Below are 14,390 nucleotides of genomic sequence, written 5' to 3' on the forward strand. Positions count from 1 at the left end.
TTTTTTTTTTTTTTTTTTTTTTTTTTTTTTTTTTTTTTTTTTTTTTTTTTTTTTGATTTTATAATAAACGATATTTTATTCCATAAACAAGGAGAAGATGAAAAAAACACTACTCTATCAAACAACACCAACCAAAAAGCGCAAACAAACAACATAACCCAAACTATAAAAGGCAAAAAAATGAGCAACTGACGACAGATAGTGTGAGCCCGAACAGAGACGAACGACAAGTTGCGGTGTCAAGTTGTATAGTCGCGGGCCACATATTGCAAGTCATGGGTCACATGACTCCTTGGCCAAGAAATGGAAGTTTGGTGCAAGATCGTTGATGCAAGGTGGAAATTGATGGTGCCTAGGAAATTGATGGTGCCTAGGTTTGAGTTGAACTAAGAATGTCTCTACCTATTTGTTATTATGGTACATCTACCCATAATCTCATTATAGCAATGAAATGGTTCTACTTCCTATCAAATAATGATAACAATAATAATAACCTGAGAATGGATAATCTTTTATCCATTATGGAGCAGCAATGTTAGAGAAGTATTTTAGTGACCAGAACTATGATTTTTTTAATTTTTATAAACAATCCAGCTTTCATTACAAAGAAAAAAAGAAAGGAAAAAAAAAACAAAAAAAAAATGCAAGAGCTATGATTAACCAAGTCTAGCAAGAAATCTTGGAAGTTCAATGCAACAAGCAATAAAAAGTGGCCAGGTCATTTTGAAAAAAATAAATAAATAAATACACAATTAAAATGGAAAGAGAGTTTATAAATAAACATTTCCCAACCAGACTCATAAACACTGAGAAATTTCACTCGTGCATACTACTGAAGGAGAAAGAAGAAGAAACACTTACCTGGTCAATAATATCATCCAAAGGATTGTTTGGAAGATTCAACGAACGAATAATTGCGAGCAAACTAGACTTACGATCTGAAGCAGCATCATACCTGATAGTAGACACAGAAATGAAACTTCAGGTGAAATGTACAGAACTGAATTCCCGGCTCTAAAAAGACTACCAGCAGTCCTCACCTTTTTTTTTTTTTTCCTGAAGAAAATGTGTGGATTGCTGGTAGTCTTTATTAGTGCAAGGATTCCTCACATCTACGATAGGGGAAACAAATAAAATATCAAAACCTTTTTAAAAGTTCAGCTATAACAGCTTTTCTTTCTTTAAGATACTCATCTGTCTTTTCCTTGCAAGACTGACATGACCATTCTGCAGTTTCTGTTTCCAACAGAGGAGGGTCGAGACAAGCAGGATGAAAAAGGTGCTCACAACAGGAACATTGAAGTAATTTTTTCCTTCCCTGGAAAAATGAGTGTAAGCCCAACAGCACAGTCATCTCACTCGAGATCTCACATGATCAAATTATCTCAAGGAACTTACCTCTTCAGTATTGCAAATCTCGCATATCTGAAACTCATCATCTGACTCGGTAGATTCAGGAGCAGAATCAGCTACAAGAATAATATATTGAATAAAAAATTACTTAATAATAATAATAATAATAAAGTTGTATGTAGAACAAGAAATGGTTCTGCATTTGTCCCGACAATAACAAGATGCAATGTCATAAAAACTTTTTGCAGAATATGGATACAGATGAGGACATAACTCTCATTATCATGTATAGCAATAGGAACAAGCTAGATTAAGTGTTGATGCAAGAGCACTGATGCAGTCTTACACTAAGAATGTAACCAAGATTTTAGAAAGAATCCCAGCCTAATGTTGTGAAGTTGGTCAAACAAGAACATTTCCCTTTTTTCTTCATATAGAAGCTTTTCTATTAAGAGAACCTTTAGGCTGAGAGACATCCTAAAAAAAATTTAAATAAGTTGAGTGTGTTGAAGTGTGGAATTTGGAAAGATGGTAGGCTTCTTCCTGATGTATGCTCTCTCCTTGTTTTTGTAATTACAGTAACTCCATGGTGCCTCTTTTTGCACACCCTTGGCACTTGGGGGTCCTTAGTCCCTCTTCTATTTGTAGTTCTGGTTTTTTGTTAATAAAAATGTTTCTCATCCAAAAGAAAAGGTCATCAAAGCACATGATAGCTCAGAGAGGTCGAAGAATTGCGCTTGATAGCTCAGAGACAAATTTTAATCGAGTCAATGAAAAGTGACTAATGCTCAAAGATACGAACTCCACAACGGAGTGAAAAATAGAGCACAATGGAACACCAAAAATAACGACCACAGAGAAAAAGAAACAAGAGGCAAAAAATACTCCCACCACGAGAATAACAACTGAACAAAAAGAAACAAGAAAAGAGAGAGCCTCAAGGATTAAACTCAACACAAAAGACCACAATCTGAAAATCGAACCAAAGACAACACCAGAGAACCTAAAGCCTTGGAAAAAAAAATAGGAAAGTCTCAAAGATCTGAGCCCCAACCAAAAAATAACAGTCACCAAAGAGAAAAGTAGAAATGAGCCCCAAAACATCAAGCAAGAACCACTTAACTCAAACGGCAAACGCATAGAGAAATCAAACATCAACAATGAATGCTTTTGGAATTGAAAGGAGGAACTCATGCATTTTGAGAAAACTAGCTTCAACAAGAGAACCAAATTCGTTAGGTACTGATGCATGAAGAGAATGAGGAATCTTTTTTGTCACTTTCATCAAATAGTGATACTAAATCATCACCAAAAGAATCTTTGCACCAATATTATCATAATAGTTTCCATAAGTTTAAAAGTAGACTCCACCCTACTCAAATTAACTTCAAATGCAGCATTGTAATTATCAACACTATCTGAGTGAGAAGGAGAAGCGAAAGGATCCATTGAACAATGAAATACTCCTTTAGTGTGAACAGCATTAGAATCTAAAACAGCAAATGCTTGTCAACTACAATTCTAAGAAACAACTTTTTTGATAAATGGAGACAAAAGACTGGGAACACTTTCTTCAATACAATCTGGATTCAGTGTATTATGGTCAATGATTGGAGAAGTTGAAGAATGATGCATCTTTCTTAGATTTCAGTGCTAAGGATAAATTTCAATAAAACAATTCTTCACCTCTTGAACATTTAAAAGACTTAGAAGACTCAAGCGCTAGGGGAATGACAAAAGATATCTCATTAGTAAACGTAGTAATCATCACCAAATTTTCCTTTGAAGCAAGCAGAAAATCTAGTTATAAAAACTAATAAATCATCAAAAGGTGGTGAACAACTAAGCTGGGAAGACTTTCCATTTTCAAATACTGAGCTAATTTGAATAAAGTCCAACAAATTCAAAAAAATCTTTTCAATCCAAAGTGCTCATATAAGACTTTTCTTGCCATTCTGTTACTTATCTAATGTTTATTTTATGCGTATAATTATGATGTTCTTATTAATGTTAATTGAGGGTCTTCTCTAACTTCCCTCTGCATGAGCCATCTCATCTAACCCAATTATTATATCTTTCTAAGGTAAAATTAAGCTTCTTATCAATGAGAGATAGATGTACGAAAAGAAAACCTTCTTTTTTTTAAAAGAAAAAAAAAGGCCCTATATAGCATAGATAGGTATGCCATAAACATTCGAACCAATTACTAAACAAAGACTCTCAAAGGGCAATTAATAATGACATATAACTGAAAAAAGTGTTTTTAAAAAAATTCTACGCTAAACTCAAGCCAAGGCATATGAATGTAGTAAAAAATAAGATCAGATATAATAAATGCATAAAAAGAGAACTATTCAAGAAATACTAGGTTATAATACAAACTAGAAAGACAAATGTAACAAATCCATCATAAAGGAGTATTAAATAACCCACTTTCAGATTCTTCATCACTTTCGACATCACTTGGAGGCTTCCATTTTGCAGCTTTCCTTAACCTCCCATTTAGTGAAATGCCAGGAGTTGCTGAGTGTCTCTTCCTTTGAAGCTCCTTGACACTTCCCTCCTCTAAAGCAAAATCAATTATAAAACACAAACCGATAGTGGAAAAGAGAAGAATATAAATGCGACTACACAAGCCACACATACCAGGGAGGGTTTCAGGCTTTTCAGGCAAAGGGTAATTTTCCTCCACAAATTTGAGCAATAGTTCCCGAGGTCCAGAAACAAAATCATCAAGCTCGAGGCCCTATTCAAGAGAGATTTTTTTTAAAAAAAATCAAAATTAGAAAGTACAACATATCATCTGCATGGGACAAGAACAAATAAATAACATAAAGCCATGGAACAGACATATTTTGTCACAGCTTCCTCGGTGCGTGCCTCTCCAGTACTTTGCAGGCCAATGACAACACATTTATCTTCCAATAATGCCTGCTTAGCTAGTCTAACAGTAGCAGGAACCTTGGCAGACATACACAAATGCCTGAAGAAACGCTACAAAAGCAGGAGGAAATTTTGAAGTAAAAGAAATGACATAATGCATATAAACTTCTTGAACAAAGTTCAATTAAATCAACATAAATAAAAATATAAATAATTCAACTTAAGGTGAAACTCAGTTTATAAGGAAAAGCTCAATTAAATCTACCTGATGGCTTGCCCAAAATAATCGCCAAAGTTGATTGGTGCTAGGCTTGTCACTAGTGACATATGCACATGCTGTCATCAATTCTACCCGCAACTTTGCCCAAAATTCAGCTGCTAATTTATACATTTCCTAAGTAGGACATAAAACGCAGTGTCTCAAGAAGCCATAATAAAATGAATAAAAGAAACAAAATTAATCAGAGTTCTATAGAAAATAGATGGGAAGTGTTAGAATTGCTAGATACGTATCTAACTGAAGAAAGTCAGGTTAACTTCATACGATAGTTATGTCTCAACTTCCTATCACAAAATTGTAGGCAGATGTTTAACAGAAAAATGTCATGAAACAATCAATTTGCATTTGACTTCAACTAATTTTACCAGTTCCAGACTATTTAATATAGGTTGATTATCATAAGAGTTTTATAATATTTTTATTACATCTTTATTTTTGTATCTTATACTTTAGTAGTGACCCATTTGTTATTATTCTTTAGTAGCGAGGTATTATAGTTGGTATCAGAGCCCTAGATTTTTAGGTCCTATAGACCGCTTACAATGTAAGCATTTCCTTCCCCATAAGACGGCATAAGGAAACACCTTGCCATGGCCAAGTATGTGAATAATGAAGGAGGAGCTTGATGTATTGAAACACGATTCTGATTTTTATAATGATTAATTCCTTTGGGTTGATCTTGTGATAATATTGTGATATGATCATCCATAAATAAGATCATGATTAAACACAAATTTTGTTGATATATGATAGATTATCGCCATAAGAGAGGAAGGTTCACCTGCCCGAGAGAGAGAAAGGAGGAGATGTGCACCTGTAGATCTTGCCCTAAATGTCCCAATCGGAGAAACATCGAACAGCTTGTACCCCAACACAAACTATTGTAACACTAACTCTGAAGGCATTACAATCATTGATTTAGAATGTAGTGATCTATCAAGTTGGACAAGTAGGTGAAGGTCGAGATCGTAGGTGCATGTCGAAGGAAACTAAGTATTTGAGCAATTTTAGGGGTGACGATCCACAATTTTCAATGGATGAATAGTAGATCCAATGATTGCTGAATTCTGGTTTGCATAAGTTGACATACTCTTCCAATGTATGAGATGTCCTGAAGAGTAGTAGGTGTCTATGCGGCCTTTATGCTAAAAACTGATGCCTATTTCTAGTGGTAGTCAACGGAGCGGTCCATGGATAATAATGAAATACCAATTACCAATTAACTGGCTTCGATTAAAGAAGCCTTCTTTCGAAAATGATACCCAGTTGTTATTAGATACTGAAAGCAAGGAGAATTCTTGAATTTGAAACAAGGTGATGACTATTGAAGAATATGATCTAGAATTCATCGATTAGTTCGTTTCAATCCTGAGCTTGTAAATACCGAAGACATGAATGTCAAGCAATTTATTATGGATTCAAGAGGAGAAATAGAAGGCATAGTGGCAGCCCTAGCCCCACCATGTTATGCAACGTCCTTTGGGCAGCTACACTCATGTCCATGCATACCGTTCAAACCTCACAGATGTTTGGTGAATAAGGTTCTAGCCCTAAATTTGGATGAGTCATTGTGCAGAACATGTGGAAAATGTCATTTGAAAAATGTTGGGTAAATACAAGAGCGTGTTTTAAATGTGGTTAAAGTGGACATTAGATGGCAAATTGACCAGAAATAGAAATGTCGACTCAAATCAAACCTTGAGGTAAGACTACAAGGGTAAATGTCCCAACATAAGTCACCTGCGGCAGGTAAACTCAAATCCAACCCTAGTAGCAACAAAAACGTTGTCATATTTGAATTCTATGTAAATGTAACGTTAAATGTAAATTCTACTTGCTTTTGTACCATAACTATGGATGTATGTTACGCATGGTCGACAATAGAATCAATAAAGTGCATGTTGATATACTATTGATAGCTTGAATTTAAGAATTATAATAGAGCCATTGAACTACAAAATAAGAAAATGAGATGAAGACTAATTATCCAAACTTAATTTAAGCTTATAAACTTCCAAAAAAAAAATGTAAAATATAGAAATTGAAATACTAATAAATAATAATAAATGTAAAATAATAAATAATTAATTAATTAATTAAAAAAAAAAACTTGAAATACAGATTTCAATGGTACCTCTGGCGATGAGGAGAAAACACCAAGAATCACATGTTACACCATGGATTAGAATGGCAAACGTGGAAGTGACAGTCGGATGGATAAAACATGCAACACAAGTGTTTTCTTTTTTTAAATAAGAGAAAATTTCATTGGGGCTGGAAATTTATAAAAGGGATGCATAATCTTTGATGATTACAAAAGACCTTCCAATTTACAACGAGGGAGGTATGATTATAAGAAGCAAAAATATTAGAAAACTTACACCAAGATATAGCGTGGTAAACATTATTACCGAAGAGTTTTGTATAAGACTGTGTCTTTTCCATGAATACTGTTTCTTTCTTTGCCCAAATTCTAAAAGAAAACCAAGATGATATTTTTCCATAATAGGGCTTTTGCATTGTTGAAGGGAGAGGTATATTAAGGTCATGTCCAATAAATTCTTGCCTACTTAGAAAAAGTGAGATATCAACCAAAGATATGAGAGTCTTTATCGATAAATTTTGAGTGTATATGCATTGCATAAATAATTGGTTTTGTGATTTGTTGTCTTGCTTGAACAATGGGTACCAAATTGGGAATAAAGTTCTGAAGGCAGTCTTTTTTTAAGATTTTCACTTGCACTAATGGTGTTATGCTCTATTTCTCAAGGGAAAAAACTTCCCCTTTTTAGGGTGATTTACTTTCCATATTGTCTTTGCTAGCATGTTCGTTACTTCTATGTTTTCACCTATGTCCATTAATTTTGTGGAGAAAACCTCGTCAGGGAAGGCATGTCAATGAGTCTGCTTTATTAGACAATACAACTACGGCAAGATTGAGACAGAATTCAACCCATTCCTTAGCTTCGTTATCTTTTAGATTGCTACCAAGTTTCAGATCCCAGAAATTCCACTTTTTTTTATTTTTTTATCGTAGTTGTTTTATTATGAGAGTCTATACAAAAGTGGATACCGCAGGGCTAGTGTGGTGGTTTCAATCCAAGGGTCGATCCAGAATGATGTGCTTCCTCCCTATGACAAATTCAATTGGTGGTGAGGTTTGGTGTTTTTATGTACTTCCATAGTCCCTTTGCAGAAGATGATTTGTATACAATGTAAGAATGTATTTAGCCTTCATAAGTTTTCTCCGCAACGCACTTTCTTCGTGATGATATCTCCATATACAATTTGCAAGGAGAGCTATGTTCTTCTCCTTTATTGAAAATAGACAAAGTATTCCCTTGTCTGCTAGGAGGTTTATGATATTCCATCTAACAAGGTGTGTGTCATCTTTCCACAAATAGTTTCTGAATCATCTTTCTATATCTGCAACAACTTTTTGAGGTATTTCAATAGACATGCAGTGAGTGGAGAGGATGGACAGTGTGTCTTATAGTAAGGTTGAACCGTCTACCTTTTGAAGGATAACATAATGACCATCTTGACAACCTTCTTTCAATTTTTAAAATAATAGTCTTCCCGAAGGAAAAGGACTTGTGATTTCCCCTTAAGGGTAATCCTATGTACATATTCAGATATTCAACCTTTTTACAACTGTATCTGCTGGGCAAAATCTTTGATAATCTTTATGCTAACATTGATGGTCATTGTCTCTATCTATTTTTTGGAGATTGATATTTTGTCCAAAAAAATCTTTCGAAGGTTTTTACCATCTCGATCATGTTTTTTTATGGAAGAGACATTTAACTAACAAATCAGAGAAGAGGATCGTATCATTCGCAAACTAAAGGTGGTTGATGCTTAAGCTTTGTTACCAACCTAAAAGCCCTTGGTATGTCGTTCGTATTCGGCCTTTGTGAGTGGGCGACTAAGGCAATCCCATTATGAAAAGAAAAGGGTAAAGTGGATCCCCTAGTCGAGGGCATAGATCTTCTCCCTTGGTTTTCCATTGTTGACGATGGAGAAGTTTGTAGATGAAATGCATCATTTTATTCACCCCACCATTTTAAGCCAAAGCCTTTTGCTACAAGAATGTTTCCAAGGAATGTCCAATTGATCTTGTCGAAAGCCTATTCCAAATCAAGTTTGATGACTGCACCTTTTCGTTTCTTTCTTTCTCATTCATCTATGATTTCATTTGCCATGAGGGATGCATCAAGAATCTACTCTACAAAAGCTACTTGTTGCCCAATCAGAGTCTAATAGCACCCTTGTTATGATTTTGAAGTTTGGTTGTAAGACTTGTGGGGCGAAAGCCAGCAACAATGCGGACAACTCCATTCTAAAACAAAAAATCCTAGAACATTCTCATGATATCACCTCTCAAAATGTTCAAACATTTTAAAAAAAAAAAAAAAAAAAACTGAGGTAAAGCCACCTAGTCTTGGAGTTTCGTCGAAGTCCAGGAGTTGTATCACCTTCCCCATCTCTTCTTCGGTGAAAGCAACCTCGAGAGAGGCTGCTTACTTCTGCCTTGTGTCAATGGAATTTTCACCTTCCCCATCTGTTCTTCGATGAAAAAATTGGAGTTTATGTCACCCTTCTCTAGCCATCGTTTTTTACATTTTCACTCCAAGATTGCTTTCCCTTTGCTGACAACGAGATAAATTCAGCTTTCATGAGCTTTTTGTGTCCATGTTGCACTATTGTTATCAATCCAAATTCCTCCATTTGATCAAGGACAGAAGAGTTGGTTTTATTTTTACGGCAATGCAACTGAAAACCTCCTTGTTCTATTTCTTTAAGACTTCATTTAGTCTTTTTAAGTTTGTTAGTGAAACAGTGCTCCAGCCATCCGCGAAGGGGCATGTTCTTCTACCAAGATTCTACCATGGGCAAAGCTTCAAAGTGGTTCAGCCACATATTCTCGAAATAGAAGGGTGAGGGACCCCATTTATAACAGCCCACGGGAAGTACAATGGAATAGTGATCAGATGTAGGTCTATTCGGTCTCCAAGCACCAGCATTACTAAATTTTCCAAGTAGACCTTCAATGGACAGAAATTTGTAGATTAGTTAGTCAAGGAGGGTGATTATGAAAAACATTCAAAGTTTTCATGGATTTTTGGCTCGCCAAAACCTGGTTTTAATTCAGTTGGCTGTGGAATATGGTTGAGTTCTTGATTCGGGGGAAGTTTGAGGTGGTATGGCTCAACTACTTTGAGGCATTGACTTAGTGGAGATTGGACTAGAGTTTGTGGCCTCAATTTGGGAGAAGAATCACCAACGATCAGCGTTAGTTCCTTTTTCACTATTTCTCAATTCGATTTCAATTGTACTAATACTTATATTGATTTTATGACCTAATTAGAGAAGGAAAGAAAAGCTCTAATTTTGTTGGAACCAAGTTCTGATCAAGGTAAGCAAATTCTTTGGATAAGATATCGAGTTTAACTTGTATGACTAGGCCAGAAGCATATCGTATTCTATAGTTTGACTAAAAAATGGTTAAGTATGGCCTAATTGTCTATACATCCTAAACGGTATTATGAATTGGAATATATTGAGAAATAGAACATAGATTGCATGAAGGATTTAGAGTTCTCTAGCAGGCCATAAATTATTAACAGGATAAGTAGAGAGATAACATGGAAATGTAAATTGTGATGATGTTTAAAGCCTAAAACATTATGTGAGATAATAGAATAAGGCATAATAGTAAGAATACGTTAGATCTTCTATGCTCTACTGAGAACGTACGAGGTCAATCCATGTACGTACGTGATTTCTACTAGGGACATGCCGTAACGACATGGTCTCTCCTCTTGCATGCGTATGATGTCATTCTACTAAGGTAGTACCTAACTACAAGGTCATTGCATGCATAATGTGATTTTATTAGGGTCGTGCCTTAAACGATGATTTTCGTAAGTATTTGATAACAATTTTATCGAATCTTTATTTTTCGTATTTTATTCTTTAGTAGCCACCCATTTTTTAAGTTTAAAAATGGCAGGTCATTGCAAAAAAATCTCTTAAACTAACATGGAAAATGTTACATCCATTTTTCTTTAATTTCTAAAATTAGAGGAAACAATACACTATACCATCATCTCAGCTTCTAATGGTGCTTCGACAATTTCAAATTCAGCTCCTCGGTAGCTAAGTGTGCGACACAAATACATACCCCTGGAAGTTGAAAGAAATAACTTGGTAAGTTAACTTTTTGAAACAGAAACAAACTTTTCTTTGATAGATGCAACGAAAGAAAAATGTTGGATGATACAAAACTACCAACGGGAATGAAAAAGGATTAACAGCCAAATAAAGAGCAAATCTCCAAATATTACAAGAGAACAAAACATTGAAGAACAAAACGACTAAGGTCTTGAAAAAACAATCAGCCAAAGCACTCCTTTCAAGCTGCAAAAGCTGCAACAAACTAGGGACCAGAAGAAATGAACATCTAGAGGCTTTTGATGAGAGCAAAAAACGAATAAAATAATAATAAGCCTTGCCTTGCTTTCATGTCCATGGCAACAAGTTCTAAAGCCCCAACACCCCCTCTCTCCAATGCACCTGCAGAAAATATATATAAAAAATTATCACCCGGAGAAAAAAATATATTCAATATTTTTCAGGATTATTGATATGGACAAAAAGGGAAAGAGAGGCTAGTTCTGTTTTACACTTCCTTGATGCTTTGAGGTTACAAGAGTCCATTTAATTCTTTATTAATAAGAAACAGAAAATTTAAGAGAAAGATATTAAAAAATAATAGTCGGAAGGTAAAAAGGCATCCTCAAACTAGGGGTAACAACAAATACTAATAATAAACAGAAAATATCATTGGATGCACCCAAATGCATCAGCAAATTTACATCTATGTGTTAATTGTATTATATCAGTCGCCACTATCTTCTTTTAACAAACTGGTATCTCAAACTCAATAAACTCTCTTCTACCTGGTCATTTGGCTTCGCTTAGAGACAATGACTTTATTCTTTAAATCTTTTTTTAATCAATAAAACGTATTAGAAAATTTTAGTTGGGAAGATGCAAGAGGGTTGATGGAAATCAATGACATGTTTTTATGATTTTTATTGATATCTGTGAGTGTTCAGGCCAGCTTGTCGAACTTTGACTATTATCACGAGACAACCTTCTTTATTAGTCTGTCCATACGAGAGAAATTCATATACAGCTACTCTTTATCATTACAAACTAAAGAGTACTTTTGTGGTCTCCAAGACTTGTGGAATCCTTCATAACCTTCTTCATACATTTATTTAATCAATATATATATATATATATATATATATATATATATATATATATATATATTAAAGTTAACATCTTAGATGACTCTATATGCATTACTACATGCACCTTATATCTAAAAGCTACAAATATGCACATTCCTCAAGCATCTGGACAAGATAAACTCATTGCAAATAGATTAACTTCAATGTAAAATTTCCCCAACAAAATCACACCTAGAAAATCTCGAAAGTCAATGAATGAAGTCCCAGTTCCCCAAAGCCCAAGTCGGACCATATAACCCATATTGCGTGGCTCAGATGCACCAGTGGCTGAGCAGTAAATTATTCGGGCTTCAGGAAGTCGATCCTGTGGTATTAAAACAAAAATATAGAATCACAAGAAGAACAATTTGTTCTCTATTTCTTATACAATGGGAAAATCATTTACAACAGAAAAGAGAATGTCATAGATGGGAAAACCATATGCAGTTACATAAACGAGCAGATGGGTGCATTCTGGCTGAGAGAAGAAAGTACATCGAGTAATATTCCCAGAAGTCAACCATTTACAGTTTACATACTAAACGGCAACTCATTGTAAAGGGGAAGACTGGATAACAGGGAATAATTTAAAAACCAGTTGTGCCCGGAATCTTGTCACTATCCAGAAGTCTAGACATATAAAACATGCAATTACTTGATGACTTCTTTTATTGAAACAACAAACTCATCTAGATCAAATGTTTTGAGAACAAATTCCAATAAGATTAACAAAATAATATTCACTGCATTCGTAGATAAATTACAATATGTAACAACAAGCTAGTAGTGAATGCTACAACACTGAAATACTCTTAAGACATATAAATCTTAATCAACAAAGACTCCGTGCATAAGTATGACAAGTACAAATTTCCATAATCTTATAATCAATTAGACTTCTCTCAAGTCTTGTTGGAAGATGAAGTGCCCACAAATAGTCAATATAAGCACTTGGCTCACGCATTTTGGAAGATTAAGTACAATAGACAAGTTACAAATGAAATGTCCAGAAATGGTGATGAATCCATTAGTTTGCAGGTTATGTTTTTCAGAAGGAGAAGAAGAAGGTTGGCCTCTTCTTTTGGGGGGCAGGAAACCGTGATTTCATTGAGAAAATTGAAAGAATACGATGGCATACAAAAAACAAGGCTCCAGAAAATCTCAAACTAACAACAAAAAAATCTCCAATCCAAAAGCACAAGATCATAATCATAGAGAAAAAGTCAAGAGACAAAAGCCCAAAGAGAGGCATTAAACCTAGTCAATTCCCAAACCTCTTGACCTGATCTCTTTTCCTCTCTAAAGATACTATTGTTACTCTCAATCCAAATACCCCACAAAACTGCAAAGAAACTTTATTGTCTAGCCAATCTCTTTAAAAGGAGGATTCTAAAGAACCTCCTCCACCATAGACCTACCCTCTCTATCATAAGTCACACACACCCTGAATGAGCTTTTCCAATAATCCCAAATGAAACGAAAAATTGGTAATTCCTCAACTAATGGTCAAGTCTCACCTCATATCTCTTGCAAAGAATGTACCATTGCGGAAACAACATGCCGAGAGGACATCTTTGGGTATGATCAATGGCGACAACTCTCTTATGTAAAACCTGTCACCCAAAAACCTTAACCTCCTTTGGAATCTTAACTTTACAGGTGAGGAGAAAGTAGAAAAGATCAAGATGTGGAGGGGGAGGTAGATAAGACATGAACAAAAGAACGGCTTTGGGAGGCCCCTTGGAAGTTGGGATCCAAAATCTAACATCCCTCCTCCTAGAGCTCACCATCTAGTCATGAAGAAACGAAAGAAGACTAACAACATCAATTGCCTCCCTTGTAAACAAAGAATGGAAAAAATCCAAGGAAAACACGGAGGAGGGTCAAAGGAAGGCAACAAAGAGGCCATTGAATGCAACCAATTCAATTTGGGAGGTTGTCACACTACCAGAAGCATGAGATAGTTCAATACTCTTATTGAGGATTTGAATCATGTTAATATTCCCATGAAAAATGGTAACCTCATTTGGTCTGCTATCAAGGGTGCTCTCTCAGCAACGCATATAGCTAGATTTCTAGTCTCCCATGGTTAGGTTGATCACTTCATAGAGGTGGAGTTGGCCAGATTATCCATAACTACTTTGGATCATTTTCCTCTTCCTTTATCTTCGGGTAACAACAAATGGGCCCCTCCCCTTTCAGGTTTGAAAATGTTTGGGTAGATCATCCAGACTTCTTAGCAAAAGATGAATCTTGATGGAATTCTCTGCACTTCTAAGGTTGATCGGGCATGTGTTTATAGAGAAGCTGGAAGGTTCAAAAGACTTCCAAGAAATATGGAATAAGTAGGAGTTTGGCTAGATCATATCTCAGGTTAGATAGCTTGGAAAACATAGGCTTAATGAACTTGGCTTTGAACGACCAAAAAAGGGGGTTCTCTCTACATCAACCCCTAGGTTGTTCCATTTTTTGTTTTAATGCAATCTCGTTTCTTATCAACAAAAAAAAAAAAAAAAAAAAAAAAAAAAAAAAAAAAAAAAAAAAAAAAAAAAAAAAGTAAAAAAAGATAA

General features: G+C 35.1%; 1 protein-coding gene across 1 annotated transcript in view; it reads right to left on the reverse strand.

The window, feature by feature from the left end:
- LOC111451223 (protein FORGETTER 1) overlaps positions 1-14,390 on the reverse strand; it is a 38,809-nt gene that overhangs the window by 15,183 nt on the left and 9,236 nt on the right. The window contains exons 8-17 of the mRNA XM_023091561.1: positions 12,013-12,145; positions 11,035-11,095; positions 10,624-10,705; positions 4,502-4,630; positions 4,204-4,347; positions 4,000-4,099; positions 3,787-3,918; positions 1,399-1,469; positions 1,146-1,318; positions 862-955 (exon numbers count right to left, since the gene is read on the reverse strand). Coding sequence (XP_022947329.1) covers positions 862-955; positions 1,146-1,318; positions 1,399-1,469; positions 3,787-3,918; positions 4,000-4,099; positions 4,204-4,347; positions 4,502-4,630; positions 10,624-10,705; positions 11,035-11,095; positions 12,013-12,145 — 1,119 coding nt within the window. The remainder of the gene's footprint in view (positions 1-861; positions 956-1,145; positions 1,319-1,398; positions 1,470-3,786; positions 3,919-3,999; positions 4,100-4,203; positions 4,348-4,501; positions 4,631-10,623; positions 10,706-11,034; positions 11,096-12,012; positions 12,146-14,390) is intronic.

Source organism: Cucurbita moschata, unplaced genomic scaffold (assembly GCF_002738365.1).
Source record: "Cucurbita moschata cultivar Rifu unplaced genomic scaffold, Cmos_1.0 Cmo_Scf00013, whole genome shotgun sequence".
In the NCBI taxonomy this organism is placed as follows: domain Eukaryota; kingdom Viridiplantae; phylum Streptophyta; class Magnoliopsida; order Cucurbitales; family Cucurbitaceae; genus Cucurbita; species Cucurbita moschata.